Consider the following 17,666-nt stretch of genomic DNA (forward strand, 5'->3'; position numbering starts at 1 on the left):
GGGTGCAGTCCAGCAATATAACTAAGTATGTTCATGTGAACAATATCACTGATTTCAGTAGGACTGTTGATGGCCTCTTATTCATATATATTTGTTTCTGGAATTCAGTGCATGTCATGTCCTTGCCTCCAAAACCTGCCCTATTGCAGAGAAAGAAATATCAGCAATTTCCCAACAGTTTCCACTATAAAACCAAGGTCTTCAATCAGCTGTAACTTTACCCAAGTGGAACTGCTCAGTCCAAAATTTCCTGTGCTAGGGTATGGTGAGCAAGGCTGATTTTTTTTTGTGTAAGAAAATGTTGGCTGAAATCTTTCTGCCACTAGGAAAAATGCTTTTCGTTCTTTTTTTGTTTTTTTTTTTAATCTTGCTGCAACTCTGTTGCTCTCATATTTTGGAGCAAGAAATGCAGCAGAAGAGATTTCTGGTCTGAAAGCAGCTACTGGCATTAACAAGAAACCTCTTTGCCAGTACCCGGAAATGCAAATAAAGTTGATCAAATAATGAAGTTCTAAAAATTATGTATAACAAGCAATATTCATTACCGTGCTGTATTAGAATTTGGCAGCTGAATGCTGTCTATATTGAGAACTTTTTTGTCTGTATAAATCCTATATGTGAAACCACAGAAAACTGGATTTTGTCCTTGTTTCTGCCACAGAAAAACTGGGTGTGGTTGGATAAGTCACTTAGGAGTAGTGAGCTGGTAATTAATTTTGCTTTTTTCATTCTCTGAGTGCCCAGTTTTGAGACCATTTAGGTTCGGTTTTTATTTCACATACAAGCAGTGTCAGTTTTGTGTGTGGAATGACCAGTCCCTCTCCTAACCATGATGGAACCCATCTCCCTGGGTAATACCTGAGGGTGTGCTGAGATCTGGGGGAACAGGCTGGTCATGGCACATTGCTTCCAGTGTTTCAGAAACCCTGGTGCCAGGAAGTTTTCCTCCACATGGATCTGACATCTGCCCTCCCTCAATTTAGTGGCTGTATTAAACACCCAGCTGATGTTCCCCAGACAGCTCTGGGTGTGCAGCACTTTTTGACCTGAGGGTTGATTTTGTGTGTGAAAAGAGGTCAAATGTGGAACATTGTGAGACTGAAAGTATTTTGCATCGGAAGATACTGTATTTTTATTTATGGCTCAGTCAAAATAAATTAAAATAATCGATGATTGTTTTGAAAGCAAATTACTGGGAGTACTATATATCTACCATGGCAAGTGCTGAAGAGATGAGAATGTCTCATATTGCCAGAGTGAGTTGTGTAAACAAGGGTATTTATATACTCAACAGCAGCAAATCTCCGAGAGGGTTTTTTGTTGGGTTTGGCTTTTTTTCTTGGCTGAGTCTTCACTGATCCCACTTTATCCCAAAGGAGGAGGAGGAGAAAACTAATGTTCCTATCACACATGTTCCATTATTGATTTCCATTCCAATCCACCCAAAGTCTTCTGTGCTGGAAATAATTAGACCCTGTGAACAGAGATGAAGCAAAAATCTATACAGTGCTGGATTGCCAGAAATGAAGACAAGGGTGCCTAATTAATGCTGCATATAGAATGCCTTTTGGATGAATGGGCTTCCCTTTCTCAGAAGCAGCTCAACAGCAGTTGTGTCACAAATTTGCTGTTAATTAAATGGTGCTCACTGTGTGCCTGTATAAATGGCATGGAGGAAGAAAAACATTGGACAGCGGCAGCATTTTACAAAAGCTCTGCAATTTAAAGGAAAGACTGTGAAAAACAAATTTGCAGCCTTCATATGGGTATTTTCTTCCATATGAAATTCACTTTATGGGTTTCCCCAAAGCTTCAGAGGAATGTCTGGTCACTGCAGAAGTTTGAGCATTTCGGAAGTTGGACTGAAGTGTGTGGGGAGGGTTGAGGGTAGGCAGGATGTTCCTGGGAGCTGAGGCAGGATGGGTGAGAGCACAGCTGCAGCCTGGCCAGGGCAGAAGGATTGTCCAGGAGGAGAGTCAGGGTCCAGAGGAAGACACCAGGTAGAATTTTCTCTGCATGAAAGGTGAACTGAAGGTGACCGGAGGCTTTGTAATGCACCTTGGGAACTGAGAGGGCAGATCTTTAGGAAGAGAGCTGATGGAAAGGCTTCACAACAGCCTCCACTAAGAGCAGAAATATCTGGGGGGAAAAACTGGAGGGGATCTGAAGTGTCTGAAGCAGGTTAAGAGAAAAATGTCAGCTGTGTGCACATGCAGATAGCAGCAGTGGGGTGTTGGTGCTTCAGAAGTCTCTGTAGTAGAGGGATTCTGGGACAGCTCTTGTGCTCCTGTCATTTGCAGACCCCTGGTGCCTTCTCTCAGCCTTTAATTCTCTCCTTTAATCTCTATTCCCCCCTTGCTCTTCTAGATATCTGTTGTGGCCCATCTAAGTGATACATCTGCTCTCTGTGCATCTCTGGAGAATTTAAATAGCATCATTCTCTCCTTCTCTTTTTTACCTATAAATGCAGAGGGACTTTATCCTCTTTAGGAGGAGATAGCAAACACCTTTTTCTAAGAAACTAGAGAATGAGTAAATCTCAGGCTCCTCGCTCGAGCAGATGGATTCAACGGTTGAGTCTGTAGGAATCTTCCTAGGCTGGGCATTAAACTGCAAGAATAGATGTTTTCTGATGAAATTCAAGTTGACATAAATATATTTTTAGCATGGATTTTATAGAGGAAATTATTTTTCCCAGTATAGTAGATACTGTGTTTCTGGTTTAGGAATTTTATGAAATAATTTGAGTGCAGGAGAAAGGTGGTAATAAAAAAGGTTTTTATGACATTGTGCCTTCTAAGTCCTCTCTTTTCTTCCCATTTGGCTGCTTAGCATTGTCTCTCTCTCCTCTCATTCTTCTTTAATAAGTGATTTTCTCGCCGAGCTGTCGGCCCTGATGCACAGCTGAAATAGGTGTACACACAGGTTGTGATTCCTCTCCCCATTATTGCATTTTGATTCTGAATTCCAGATTTAATCTGTCTAAATAAGCCACTTCTGGGACTAAAGTCAACTACTAGAACTTTTTGATGTTCAACAAATAGTAAGGCATTACAATGATTTAAATCAAATAACCAAATCCATATGAAATATGCTACTTGTTATCTTTCCAACAGATTGATTTTCTTCCCTGCATCCATTTTAAGCTGCACTGCAGTTGCTAAATCAAAAATAAACTGAGTTTTCAGTCTAGGGTTGTGTTAAGTGTATGATTTCCATTACATCACAGCGTGCTGCGTATTAAAAATGAAAACATGGAACTGATTTTGAGTACAGAATTGAAATGAATTTTCTGACCTAGTCTCAGTGAATGGGCTGTAAAGTGCTGCCAACAACTGTAGCTCCTGGACTGTAATTATCATTTGAGTTATTTCACAGTGGTAGGAGAATTTACACCTGTGGGCACAAGTGGGGGGGGTAGGCTGCTTCTTGAAATTATTTTAGATGAGTGGGAAAGTTAATCATGCTGGTTCAGCTTGTTACCCTCTCGCATGTTTGTTAGAACGTGACCTAACAAAGTATTTCAAAGCATTGTTTCAGTATTAAGTGGGACTTCAAGAGAGTGTGAAAACAATTGTGGTTTCACAGAAATTTTTTCTTCATCAGCAGCAGAAGCTCATCTCCACAGCACTGGATTCTCACGAGCTTAGAGAGCATCGCTGTTTGCTCAGTCCATCCAAAATCAGCCTCTGGGGTTACTGCCCTGGGTTAAATGGATCCTACGCGTCGGTACCGGTACAGAACGTAACCCGCCTTTCTTTCCTCCTCCAGCATGGCTTTACACCCCCGAAAGAGCATGGTGCTGAGCGGGGGCGACGACCGCCTGTGGAAGACGTGGGGCTTCCCCGATGGCAGCATCCTCCTGACGGGGGAAGGGCACACGGACTGGCTCTCGGGCTGCTGCTTCAGGCCCAGGTGAGTGGCCGCGGTCCCTGGCTGGCCCTGCTCCTCGCCCCGCTGCCTGCTTGGCTGCCCCTGCGCGCCCTGCCCAGCTCCCAAGCGTGCCCGACGGGTTCCTCTGCCCTTCCGTGTTGACTTAAGACCGATTGCTTTTAGTATTTTGTGCATCTTGCGCTCTGTCCCCGTGGCGGTGCACGTAACAAGGAGTAATCAGCTTTTCAGGTATCGCTGTATTCGTTTCCTCCCCGTTCGTGCGCCGAGGCAAACGCAGTTCCATTATTAATAATACTGAAAAGTTGACTTGTATTACACATTATTTGTCATATGACTAAGAGTATTTGGGTTTGCCTAGTACCTAGAGGATAAGAATATGAGTTTTTCTGCCCTTTCATCTTATGGACTTGGAGCTGAATTAATAAATGGAAGTGAGCACTGAAAATAAAAATTAAATATTTAAGTCGCAAGGGTCATGGAAATAGGGCAAACATGAATTAGGTTTTTTGGTGTTTCTGTTGAAAAATAGGACACCATTTTACTCTCAAAACTAAAATGCATGCGATAAGGCTGAGCTTCTATATGTTGAAATTACTTTGCATCAGATTTGTGAGGCAGCAGTTTAAATAGAGTTCTTTACTGTTAATATAATAAAGGTCTGCTAGGCTATTCACCTGAGGCTGAGTTATAAAAGGAGCATTATTAAGCCTTCAACCTTGTATTTTCATTGTGTTTATTTCATGAAGCAATATTAGCTCTCTTCTTCATGAGGAGAAAATATATCCTATTTAATTTCATGGTTCCTCCTGATGTCTGAGTTTGTAATGAGCTACCAAAGGCACACACAGTCCTCTAAACACAAGAAAATCCCCTTCTTCCTTTCAGAACATCAAGAACCAGGACTCACACTTTCTGGGATGAATTAAGCATGCATTTACTCTTCTCTTGTATCACTTTCTCCTAAGAAAAATAGGCTTTTTCTTAAGATGCTTGTGTTTTCACTGTGTTCTCTTTTTCATGTGTATATCCTTAGAAATAACTATATTTAAAAGAAGAGGATAATATTTAACTTGAAGAATTGCATATAATACAGGGGGGGGGGGAAATGGAAGGTCCAGCTTCTTGTTTTACGGTGGTAGGAAAATTTGTCTATTGCTGCATGACAGATTTCAGAGTTTGTGAGTGCTGGACATGGTTTAAACTTGCAGATCAACAGAATGCTTCCTTTTCCTCTCACCTGTTGTGAATATAAAACTTAGCACAGGGGAAGAAAGGGAAATACGATTAGAAGAATATATTATCATTTATAAAGCTGCTGAGCATACTAATCAGATTTCGATAATGCATTGTTACCATGACACCCGCTGACTCAGAGACTCAAAACTATTTTCTCATTAGTCTTTGGCCAGAATACAGTCCTTTCAATAGGCTTTCCTATTTCTCATTCAATTATTGAAATTAAAATGAGTTGAGGTACATCATTATTCTCTTGCAGTATAAATTGACTCTTGCTGAATGCTCTGGAGTGATTCAAAAGAAGTGCTGTTAAAATATTGTCTTCTCTTACTGCATAAAATATATAATGTGGCAGAATACACTTAATCATATTTTTAATTTTTTAAAGCTTTTTTTTTTTTTTTTTTTTTTTTTTTTTGTAGGACACTTTTATATATCTGTTTTTCCCGGAAGGAAAAACCATTTAAGTAAAAATGAAGAGTTCTGATAGATTTTTTTTTTTTTCATTTTCTGGAATCAAATGTAGATTACTTCTAGTTTTGTTCCCATTTTAAAGATTTGAAATTATGTTCACCCCAGAAGTGGAAAAGTAAAATATTTTTGTGCTACTGTGCTATTAAATGGTGACCTGGGTGGAACTTCTATAGCTCTATAGTCTTTCCTGTTTGTCCTGTGTGAGATCACTTCTCCTCTGTGTTTCTTCTCCCTCTGTAAAATCAGGTTTAGAACAGCCTCCACCTCTGGTGGGAGAAGCGTTCTGTGTGCAGCCACACAGGAGTCTGCTGTCAAGACCATCTGGTACAGCATCGTGCAATAATTACAATATTAATAACATTGCATCATGCAGCAACCCACACCCTGACACCCAGGCACTAATCATTTGAGGAGAGCTGTGATGGGCATTTAGCTGATGTTTCTGCACATCTAAATGACTTTAAATCCCAGAAATCTGGAGGTTTATGTGCTCACAGAGTATGACTTGAGCAAGGCTCTTTCTCATGGTCGTTTGTGTGCCCCCGCTGTGTAAATAGGGTAAAGCTGCCACTATCAGTGGTGGCTGGGAAGATCTAAACCTGAAGCTAAAGTTGTGGCTGTTGGGTTTATATATCCTGAGTGGCTCCAAGAGCCATGAGGGAATGTGGTTCTAGGAAGGAGCAATAGCAAGGGAAAGGTGTGTTTTAGGCTCTGGAGCAGGGTGCACAGAAATGAGCATTGTCCTTAGGAGCTTTCCCAGGACTGATGTACCACACTGTCCTTAAGCATCATCCAGAGCCGTGGGGGCAAGGAGCTGTTGGATGGGGGAATCTTCCTCCCACACCCCCACGGACAATGTGCTTCATTCCACTGTGATTTTTTGCTGAAAACCACCTCTCTTTCACCTGTGATCAAAGCAGGGAGTGGTGAGACTGTGCTGAGACTCCGAGGCTGTGTCCCACCTGGGTCAGCATGAAGGGTCTGGGTGCCCCATGTGTTCTCCCTGCAGTGCATCCCAGGACAGGGGATGAAGGGCAGCAGCCTGGCTTTGTGCATGTGAGGAGAGCAGAGCAGCTCCCTGCAGATCTGAGAGCAAAGCATGGCCTTAAGCTTTTAAAATAAAAGTGAAACTTCAAACAGATCCTGTCATCTGCAGCATGCAGCAGCTGGGAGGAGGGAGGAGAGCAGTGCTTCCTTCTTTGAAACTCAGGTGACACCTGGTCAAACTTCAAAAAAACAGTGTTTTTACTCTGGTCTGGCTGAGCACTGCTTTGCAGATGAATTAGCTGTTTCATGCCCTGTCACTATTGAAAAATTTAATGTTTTTCAGTTTGCCTTTTCTAGATGTGAAGGAATGAGGGAGTCAGGATGTCTCCTGTCACAGTCATACACAAGAGGCTTTGTAATAACAATTTGGAGAGCTGGGGAAGAGCTGTGTAGTGCACCTGTGGATGCCAGGTGACTCACATATTTGAAATATCAGACAAAAATCTGCATCTTCTGCCAGTTTCCAGAATAAGCTGAGGATATTAATGTTGTACCTTTAAGGACCATACTCTGATTGCACTGAGATATTTTGTGGCATGTACTAGATTTATTTATCTTTGTTACTAACCTTCCTGGGTGGCTAAAGAATCAAGCTCTGCAGCATAACAGAGGTGTGTGTTAATGTCTGATAAAATCCCAGTGAACAGTCAAATACTGTATTCTTGCCCTGCAGGTGGGCTGGTACAATATGTAATATCCTTAATATATTCATAAATATTAATCAAGTCAATTTTTCTAAAAGGTTTGTATCCCTTTTCAAGCAAACATTGTCTGATTCTGTGGAATACAATGAATTTCTGAATTGAAGTACAAACTCTAGATGCTTGAAGCTATTTAAAACTTGCATTGAAAGTTGTCAAGATTGTCAACTCCTTTGTAATGTCCTGCTCCCCTAAGAAAGAAGCAGAGTTTCTGGTACTCCTCAGCTATTGAGGAAAGAAATCAAAACTTCTATCAATTTATTACTATGTAAAAATTGCTGCAGCAATTACCTTTAACTGAGTGGATTTTCTGTAAGTTCTGTTGCTATTGGAAAACCTGGAGACAGGTATTACCTCCTCTGTATTTAATAAAGAAACTAAAGAAAAGATAGAATAAGTATGTTCATGCATCAAACATGCACATAAAGGCATGTTATGTTTGATACTTTAGAAGAAGGTGAGGGGAAGCAAGAGGAAGATGAGGTGTTGGGCTGAAAGAACAACCCATGTTCTTCCAGAACAGAGGCAGCTCTGGGTGGTGTTTCTCAAAGCTGGAGGAGATGATGTTACTCAGGTGGAAATTTGTGCATGGAAAGAGGAGAAAGACACCCCTGTAGAGAGAGAATTAGCAGAATATATGGAGGATGGATGTGAGGAACTGAAGAGATTGAATGAGCTGTGGAGGGGATGCAACTCCAGGTGGGCTTGAATTCACACAAGAAGCTTTTAGGGGAATTCTGTAGCACATGGGAGCAGGCTGTGGGGAACTGACTGCTGTGGTGGCCTCTCAAGACCAAGTCCAAAATGTTGCTGACAATCCAGCGTGGGGAAAAAGGACCAGGATAATGATATTTGGCCAAAGTTTTTGAGAGCAGTGACTGATAAATTTGAAATTGTGTATGTAAGACTCTATCAGAGAGGAAGTTATTTTTTCATCATACAAAAATTCTCAGAAAAGTTTTTATAAAATCTTCTTAAAAGCAAATCCCTGAGCAGAATTGAAGTCAGAATAAACTTTGAAATTAATTCCTAGGTGAGCCCCCATTTTTATTTTTTACATTATTTTAATTTCTTTATTTGTCTCATCATTTGTGAAGAAGCTCTCTAGCAGAACAGTAATGGACGAACCTCTGAGGAGTGATGGGAGCAAGGGCCAAAATTCAGGAGGGAGGACAGTCCCAGAAAGGGGAGGCAGCTGGGTTTGATCCAGCCAGCCTCAGCTGTTCAGAGGCAGCAGGCACAGGCTGACACTGCTCTTTGCTCACTGCATCTCACAGGACTCTGTGCTTGGAGGGAAACACAGAGGAGCAAAAATCAGAGCTGACAGCTTGGCAGGTCCAGGCACCACTTGTGGATCTCTCAGTGGACGTGCCTTTGTAGTTTGAGAGCCTGAAGTGCTTTGATTATCAAGGTGAATTACAAGGTGTGTTTCTTTATTCATTCCCCCCCACACCCTGCTGCTCTTTGCTCCCCACAGACTGTGCCCCTGAGGAGTGTCCCAGTCCTGGGAGGTGCTGATGCATCAACCCTCACCAGTCTTCTTGACAGTCGTAATATCCTCAGGTAGCAGTGTGTGGTCAGAAACATGTGCAGGGTATGAAGAGAGTCACACAAAAATCTGATACTAAAGATAAATGACTGCTTTCTTAGTTACAAATTGCAAATAATATTTTTTTAAATAGCTAAGATGGTACAGGGCCCACGAATCCTCAACAAGTGAAAAGCACTTGATGACATATAGAGAAAAGTAGGTTCTTTAGTCACAGTAGCAAGATAATTTAAAAAATTCTGCTAACATCAAATATATTTCTCTGTGTGCTTTAATAATTCCTAATGCCATTCTTCAGCTCATTTTTATTTCTATGAGAAGAAGCAGGAATTATCTATTATGCCATTTTGTTTAATGCTCTGGCTTCCAAGATTTGATGCTGTAGTTATTTGGTGAAACTAGAGGGACTTACACAACAGACACTGCTGAAGTTATGACTCCAGGATCTACAAGATGTTGCTACAATCCAATGTTTGTTTGTTTTAGTGAAATGCAGCAGCATTTGTCTGCATGGAAACTGTAATTTAACATTAAGCAGTGAGATTTGACTATGCTATTGCACACTCTTTCTTATTAGAGACCTTCACATATTCTTCTGGGCTCTGCAAAAGATCTGTCCACAGGAGGAAATGAAGAAAGGTTTGGACTCAGTGATTTGAAAGTATTGGTTTTTATCACCATCCTTCAGAGCCACTGCCCAGGCTGGGTCAGCAGTCACAGCAAGGTGACACTGTACATGTAAACCAGCAGAACCAAAGGGAGCTCCCAGAGATGTTGGAACAGGAACAGGCTGGAAATTCAGCTTCATCAGGGACCATTCCAAACCCCATTATGGAAGAGTTTCAGCAGTGATGTGCTCAGGGACACTCCTGTTTGTCATGCTCCGGATTGCTTTTCCAGTGGTGGTCAGAGTTGTGTGTACTTTTGTAGGATTACTGCCCGATCCCACAAAATCTCCAGAGACCCTGGACCTCCCAGCTAATTCCCTGTGCAGGCACTGTAGGGCTCTGCAGTGCACTTCCAGGGCAGGTACTCCTGGGGGAGTCGAGTACTGAGCACCAGCTGCCAGGCTGGGATGGGTTTCATGGTCAGTCAGTGGTTAGATGATGAGGATGATGATGAGGATGATGATGGGGAGGAGGAGGATGAGAATGAGGTGGATGAGGATGAGGATGAGGATGAGGATGAGGATGAGGATGAGGATGAGGTGGATGAGGATGAGGATGAGAATGAGGTGGATGAGGATGAGGAGGATGAGAAGGAAGAGGAGGATGATGAGGAGAAGGAGGATGAGGAGAATGATGAGGAGGACAAGAATGATGATGAGAAGGAGGAAGATGGGGAGAATGATGATGATGATGAGGAGGAGGAGAATGATGATGAGGAGGAGAAGGAGAATGATGATGATGAGGAGGAGGAGAATGATGATGAGGAGGATGATGATGAGGAGGATAAGGAGGAGGATGAGGATGATGATGAGAATGAGGTGGATGGGGAGGAGGAGAATGAGGTGGATGAGGAGGAGGAGAATGAGGAGGAGGATAAGGAGGAGGATGAGGATGATGAGGAGGAGGAAGATGAGGAGGAGGAGGAGGAGGAGAAGGATGATGCCAGCCTTCATCCTCCTGCATGGCCACTGAGCCCACTGGAGTGACAGTCCTCCCAGGGAAGGGATTTGGAGTTACTGGTGTGTAGAATAAAAGGTCCCTGCACAGTGAGTACAGAACACTTTCTCTGCTGCTTTGGAGATGTAAATGCTGAGTTTCACACCATACATTAAACAAGGCTGGGACTTGAAAGCCACCAACTCCCCTCTAAGCATTAACATAAAAAACGAGTTGTAAGACTCAGGTTAATCACAAAGGTCTCTGTTGGCTATCAGTGGAATAGAATTATTTTGATTTGTGCTTTGAAATAGTCTTTAAAACCTAATTCAGGTCTCACTGCAGAAACAGATGGGTTTTATTTATTCTTTTACTACTATTGATATGAAAGAAACATGAGATAGTCTGCACATTCTACTTAAGACTTTTGAACATTTATTTAATGAAAAGGCATAATGATTTAATTTTTTAGAGGATGTTGAATTCCTGCATAGTTCAATAAAGTCTTTAGTTACCAGATTATATATTAAATTTGCCACTGGTAAGAAACTTCTTTTGAGTGGCACGATTAATTTTCAGTCTTCTAAATGGCTTTATGTAACACATCATATTTAGCAGTTGAGACATCTGTTAAGGTGTTTTATCAAACTCAGCTAATACAGGAGTCAAAAGAAAAAAAGTTGTATTCATCTATTCTGCAAGGAAAAAAACTATTTCAGAAGTTTTTTCATTCAGTTCCCCAGTATACAGTATTCACTGTGTACTTATTGTTTTCAAGTGTAGCAACATTTTAATTTCAAAAGTAGCTGTATTTATTTCAAAATCTTTTATCAGCTTCATACTTTTTATACAAAGAAATAATCTTAACATCATTCTCTCCCAAGCTTAAAAATCCTACTACTTTTACCTCACAAACATGTTTGGGTGGGCATTAGATTTCCTTTGGGATTCTCAGTCTCATTAGTTTTATCAATAAAAAGCCTCTGCTGGACAAAGGAATAAATCACATATAAATGAAATATGAGAGATTACATGAGAAGCTCAGCTTTTGCTTAGTCTAATCCAATATCTTTGGCCAAACGTCTCAATGTCAAAGGCTTTATAAGTATTCTGCAGGATCAGTCTGGCAAAGAGAAATCAATAACCAGGTAATGGATTTGATTAAAATTTTTCCCCTTCCACCCACTCCCACGAGCCAAATGTTTCTACCCATACTAATCTCTTCTGGCATGTGGAACTGTTGGTTATTGTCTGTGGAGTTTTGAGATGTAAATATATACCTAAATATGTTTTCATTTCAAAGAGCTCTGTTAACTATTGTTGAGTACGTATTTCAGGAAAAAACAGTATTTGTATCACATTTTTATTTGCTTTAGAGAGCTCAGTTCTGCAATGCGCTTTTGGAAAATAGGAGCTGATAACAACTGTAACTTTTCTACAGATTTAGATCCTGATTTCTTATTCAGAAGTTGGCTTTTTTTCTGCTATTCCTGCCATGCTGAGGAGAATTTCCTCACATGGGCCAGGGTTCCCAGCAGATGTTCAAACTTCTGGAGATTTTCTTTGTTGCTAAATCCTCTGTTTGCTTTACCCCAGAGCTTCTCATCTTGTGTCTCTGAGGTGGTTATAGTGGCAGCCCCTGTGCCATCTGGAAGGTTTGCCTCCAGAAACATTCATAATTAGGCCATTAATATTCTCCAAGGATGTTGCTTTAAAGAAGTAATTTTCCCTGCCAGTAGAAAGACCAAAGGATGTTCCTATTGCATGGAACCTGAAGAGTCTGTCCTATTGATTTTAGAAAGCAAACAGTGAGAAATTCCATAGTGTGGTTACTGAATAGCTTCACTTTCCATCCACAGTGACCAGGCTCAAATGAAAAACTACCTTTGGCTTGTATTTCTTAGTTGGTGGAAATACTGACCACTGTGAGTTAGTGATTCCCTAATAATATCTCCATTACAATAATTCAGTGAGCAGCAGGAGACAGAAATGCTGAGGACAGTTGGACACAGGAGAGGGAGGAATGGTTGGCAGAAGCAGCAGTCCTCCTATTGAGAAATTCAGATGTATATTTGAAATAACTACAGGAAGAAAATCCATTGTCATCAATGCTGCCCTTTGCTGAAAGCACTCTGTAGTTGCTTTCACAGGTGGCTTTGCACACATACTGAACTTCAACACCAGTGATTGAAAACCTGGTGGTAAACTAATGCCATTTCTACTGACTCATTTGCAGCCCCTCCATCACAGATGGAAAACATCTCTTTAAATGCTCTTTAAAAAAGACCTTAGTCTTCATACCCACAATATGTGACCTTGGATACATTAGAAATTCTAATGGGAATAAGCAGTTAGCTAGTCTTTGTGTAGTATTATTTAATTTCTTATTTAATTACCTTATCTTCAAAATTTATCATTTAAATGTTATGTTTTCCCAAAGGTAGATAGTTTTCAAATGTTCTGAATGCTTAGCTTACACAGAAATGATGTTATTTTTCTTAAGTGATGGTCTAGTGGGCTACATTGTCCCATTATCTGAATTTTAGATAATGAAATACATGAAAAATACATCTGAAATGAGATGTATTTCATTTGGGAAGCTTTAAACCAGTCTGATATTAGGTTGAAAAGACACTATGATTATCGATTTCACAAAACAGATGTCAAGTTTAATCGTTCTCTTTCCAACAAAACTTTTATTTATTTATTAAGAATCACCATTTTGATGTAATTGTTTTGACTTAGAAATTGCAAGGAAACTTTCTGATCAACTGTGTGGGTAATTTGATTTGGTGTTTACTTGTAAGAAAGAAAGAAAGAAAGAAATTTCTATATGATAACCACTTTGATAGAGAAAGGGTGGAGGAATAGGCAGTTGAAATCTCTTTATAGAGTATCAATAAAAGGGGATATTTATAAACCTATTAGTTCAGCTTCAGTGAAGCCATGAGTGTGTTCTCTGAAAGTTTTGCAGAAATTTGCCCGCTCTACAAGGAGCTCTTGGTTTCTTTTACTGCACACTGCCTGATTTTCAATTCCTGCAGCTCTTGCTGCCTGGGAGTCACCAGAAGCAGTTCAGTTTTTCTGATAATTTATTTAGGCTGTGAGAAAATACTGCTGTTCTCTTTGGTGGGTTCAGATTTTGAGTGGTTGAGGTTTTCTTCTGGCTTCATCAGCATTTTATGCTGGGGAGCTGGAGTTGCAGAGGGAGCTGCTATTTCTCCAGGGCTGGGAAGTCTCAGTTCACTGCTCTGGTCCTGGACGTGCTGCTCTCACTCTGTTCAGAGTCATTATACACGTCAAAACATCTCTCTTAATAGAATCTCTTGTGTTATGTTTCTCGGAGTGCAATTATAACCTCGATGCCTTTAACATCCTCGGTTCATTATTGCTTTCTTCTGTGCAATAAAGGCAATTGCATTTTCCCTCAGGTCTGCTGCAAGGGTTCTAGTGGAGTGGCGAAGGAGATATCTGTGTTTCTAATATTGTTAAAATGAGCCTTTCCTAAAGTGCAGCTGTTAAAATAACAAACATTAGTGTTAGAGTTGACTAGCGAATGGCAATTCAATTGAGGCAATATCTTAAGATATTTGAATTGGAAATAACCCCCAAATATTAAGAGTGTTTACAAGATTTTTTGTCTGGAGCACAAACTCCAGGTATAAATTGCACAGTCATTTATTGTGTTTCTGTGCTTCCCTTCAAGCTGTGGGGCTGCAGCAATTTGGGGAATCTCAGGTACAAAACAGCTGCAGTAGCACAGGTAGCAGGAGAAATTTCCCAGCTGGGAATGAGCAAGAGGACTTGTTTCACTGCTGAGGGATGTGGATGTGGAGCCCGATTTTTATTTTGTGGTGGTTATTGCCTTTATGTCTGAGTAGTGTGTATATAAAACAAAAGGGGAGCAGAGGGAGAAGGCCACAGTGTTTGTGTCCATGGACTAGATTGCCTGTGAGAGTTGTTGTGTTTGAAGGGTTTTCTGGTGTCCCCCCTCTTGAGCAGTCAGGGTTCAGGCTGCACAGCCTCGTGGATGCAAGTTCAGTTCTCATGCAAAGCCTTTCAGAGAAAGAGTTCACATTTATATTCACTTTGCTATTCTGCTTTCTGTTGTATCGGCCCAGGATTCCGCTCGTGTTCAGCATTCCCATTCCCCCTCCACCCTTGGAGTTAGATTGTTATTGATCACTGTCTCCATTAACTCACTCCCTGTCCTCAAGCCTGTCCCTGGATCCCCAGGGCACGGCTCAGTGAGATCATCACCTGCCCCAGGTACAAACACGGGGCTCATGCACTGTCCTGTGTGTTTTCTTGGCCTTCACTGTCAGGATCATTACACAGAGTGAGTTAAATATCCTTCCAGGAGCCTGGGAATGTTCAAATCCCAGTGCAGAACTTTCCACTGGCTGTGAAATCTTTGTGTGCTTGCAGAACTCTCTCTGCATATGAATATGCAGCTTAAAAATGATGCTTTGTACAAACATGCAAATGGGATTAATGACTGTGGTTCATTACTGGCTATTGATTGTGATTAGACATCACTGGACCACCGTTGGGGGATGATAATGGATTTAAAATGACTGAGACACAGCTTTGCATTTCACAGGAACCGAGACACAGGATTATTGCTGTTAATATAGGTCATAAATCTGTTCTGTACATGGAATTCATGTATCTGAACTCCTTCCAAACTACATTTCTCCCTACTTCAACAGCTCTTCATTACAATTTGAGGATTTGGAGTCATTCCAATGGAGTGACTGCTTGGGATGGGTGTTGAGATGAAGTATCACACTGTAATGGCACACTGTTTAATGTATGTCATGGTTATTGATTGGCACTACGCATGATTTTATGTGGGTTAAATACATTATTTTAAAAATGTAATGGTGTACAGAAGGACTTTAATTTACACTGGATTGTTTGAAAGCAAGTACTGGAATGATACAGAATAGATCTCATTTGCAGTGTTTACTCATTATATTTGATTTCAGGTAAAACAGTTATTTCTTATGAAGTTAATGGGGGAAAATTCACTTGGCAGTAGGCTAGAGGAAGGTGGCACAACTGGACCCAGGAACACTGTTTGCCTTCAGCATAAGAAGCCTTCATAATTGTTGGAGATATCACTCTCCAGGCTTCCACGAGCTCCCTGCTTTCCAGCTGCAGTCCAGGATTCTCCTACCCCTTGCTACACAGGTGTCTGATTTTGCTGTGAAGTGCTAGATGTGCATTGGCAGGAAGCTTTTAGAAAAGGCATCTTTTTTAATGCAAAATAATTGTAAAAAGGGAATTTATTGCTGTCAAATTTTTGCCTAGATCCCTGCATTCTGTAGTGCCTGCTGTCTTGCTGACACATATTTTGCTACATCCAATCTCCAAGTATTGTAACTAGTTTATCTTTTGTCTTTTTATTTTCTTATTCCTTACCTGGTGTGCTTCCCAAGCCTCCTAAAAAACAATTTTACATACACTAAAAGCTGCCTTCTACCAGGCACCTAAATTATTTTAGATTCTCATTTAACCACCTCTAATTACATGATATTGGATGGCAGCTAAGCCATTTTTTATACATCAAAGAGTCTAGCCTGTAGTGAATGGGACCACACTCAATATTTTTGGGAGATACCAAGCTCAGCTACTGGATTTGAAATGGGGCAGTCCTGGGTGGGGTCTGTGTGGTTTGAAACCTGCATTGTGGTAATCCCCAAAATAACAAATTATTGTAACAAAAAGCCATGCTAACAAAATGACTAAACATCATTACAATGATCCTGAATGTAGAACTGTAGGCTGTGTTTAGAGTGGGCCAACAGTTTGGAAAAAAGAGGTGTTTGGGCACAGGAAGATGTGCAGGTAAGAGCAGTGGGAAAGGCACCAGGTGAAACAAGATTTCAGTCTGGGTGTGTGTGGTCAGACATGGCAGCTTCTGGTACCAGCACTCAGTTCAGAAAGGAAAGATGGCTTCGAGTATGGAGGACTTGCAGAATTGAAACTTATTAATAAATGGCTTGAATTTGTCACCTCGGAGTTCACACACCCCACACCAGGACCCTTTGTGCTAGTTAGGATCACGTGGTATTTAAATGTTTGCAGATGTGGAACTGTCACACTTGAAGTGGGAAGTAGCCTCAAGGAAGCTTTCATGGAGAAGGTGAACTTCATGAAAACAAAAGTTTGCTACTTTTGTGATGCCTAGTCCTGCTGTCTGTGTACCCAGAAGCAGTTTGGTGCCAAAACTTTGCTCTCCTGTTTGCCCTTGCTGTCACAGCCAGCAGGAGGGGAAATGCTTCTCCAGGCACAGGTCAGTGTAGGAGCAGGAAATATTGCAGAAAGATCTCCCAGTTCTGTAGAGCAGAGTGAAAAATTGCCTCAAGTTTTGCACTTGGCGTGGCACACATTGACAGGATTCTGAGGATTTCCAGCCAATAGCCTTATGGCAAAGGATTTTGCAGGATGGTTGTGTTTTTCTTCCCCAACAAAAAGCCATGTGCCATCCACCATCTGCTGGTTATAGCCAGGCTTCCTGCCTTTGGAATGGTTTCCTTGGCTTGTAGAATGTCAGTTTATAATTGATTTTGTATTTTTGAAATTCAATTTTTTTTCTCTTCACCTTTGATGATAAATGGGAAAATACGAGGTATTTTTGTATTTCTGCTGCTGAGTATTCTGACATTCACCTTCTGTAAAAAGACATTTCAGGTATATTAATAAAGTGAGTAAAATTGGGCTTAAGATTATTATGAAGGATGAAACATATTGCAATTACTGCATAAAATGTATCTTCGATACATAGACCACCAGGATAATTAAAGCAACACCCAAAATGAACCATAGATTCCAAAAAAAAAACGAGGGGTTCTTAATAAGAAGTGTCAGTGTAAATAATTAATGAGTCTCAGAACTCCAGCAACAAAAAAGTGAACTATATCTCAAGTCTATTTCAAGGTTACAAAACCCTAGAAACAAAACCTTTGCTGCTGAGTGTTTTGTTCAAACACAGACTAAGAACATAAGGATGGCCCCCATGCCAGATTTTTCTGGACCATCATCCTGTTCCCAGCAGTGAATACCAGGGAATGCCTCAGAATGGCTTAAGAATAAGGAAATAAGAATAAGGAAAGGCATTTGTGAGGTTTGGTCTTAGTAGTGCCCTGGATTCTA

General features: G+C 40.9%; 1 protein-coding gene across 1 annotated transcript in view; it reads left to right on the forward strand.

Annotated features, from left to right (window-relative positions):
• The window catches only part of SPAG16 (sperm associated antigen 16), a 364,149-nt gene that overhangs the window by 169,056 nt on the left and 177,427 nt on the right, over positions 1-17,666 (forward strand). The window contains exon 11 of the mRNA XM_062506713.1: positions 3,772-3,915. Within this exon, the coding sequence (XP_062362697.1) occupies positions 3,772-3,915 (144 nt within the window). The remainder of the gene's footprint in view (positions 1-3,771; positions 3,916-17,666) is intronic.

This window comes from Cinclus cinclus, chromosome 21 (genome assembly GCF_963662255.1).
Source record: "Cinclus cinclus chromosome 21, bCinCin1.1, whole genome shotgun sequence".
Lineage (NCBI taxonomy): Eukaryota > Metazoa > Chordata > Aves > Passeriformes > Cinclidae > Cinclus > Cinclus cinclus.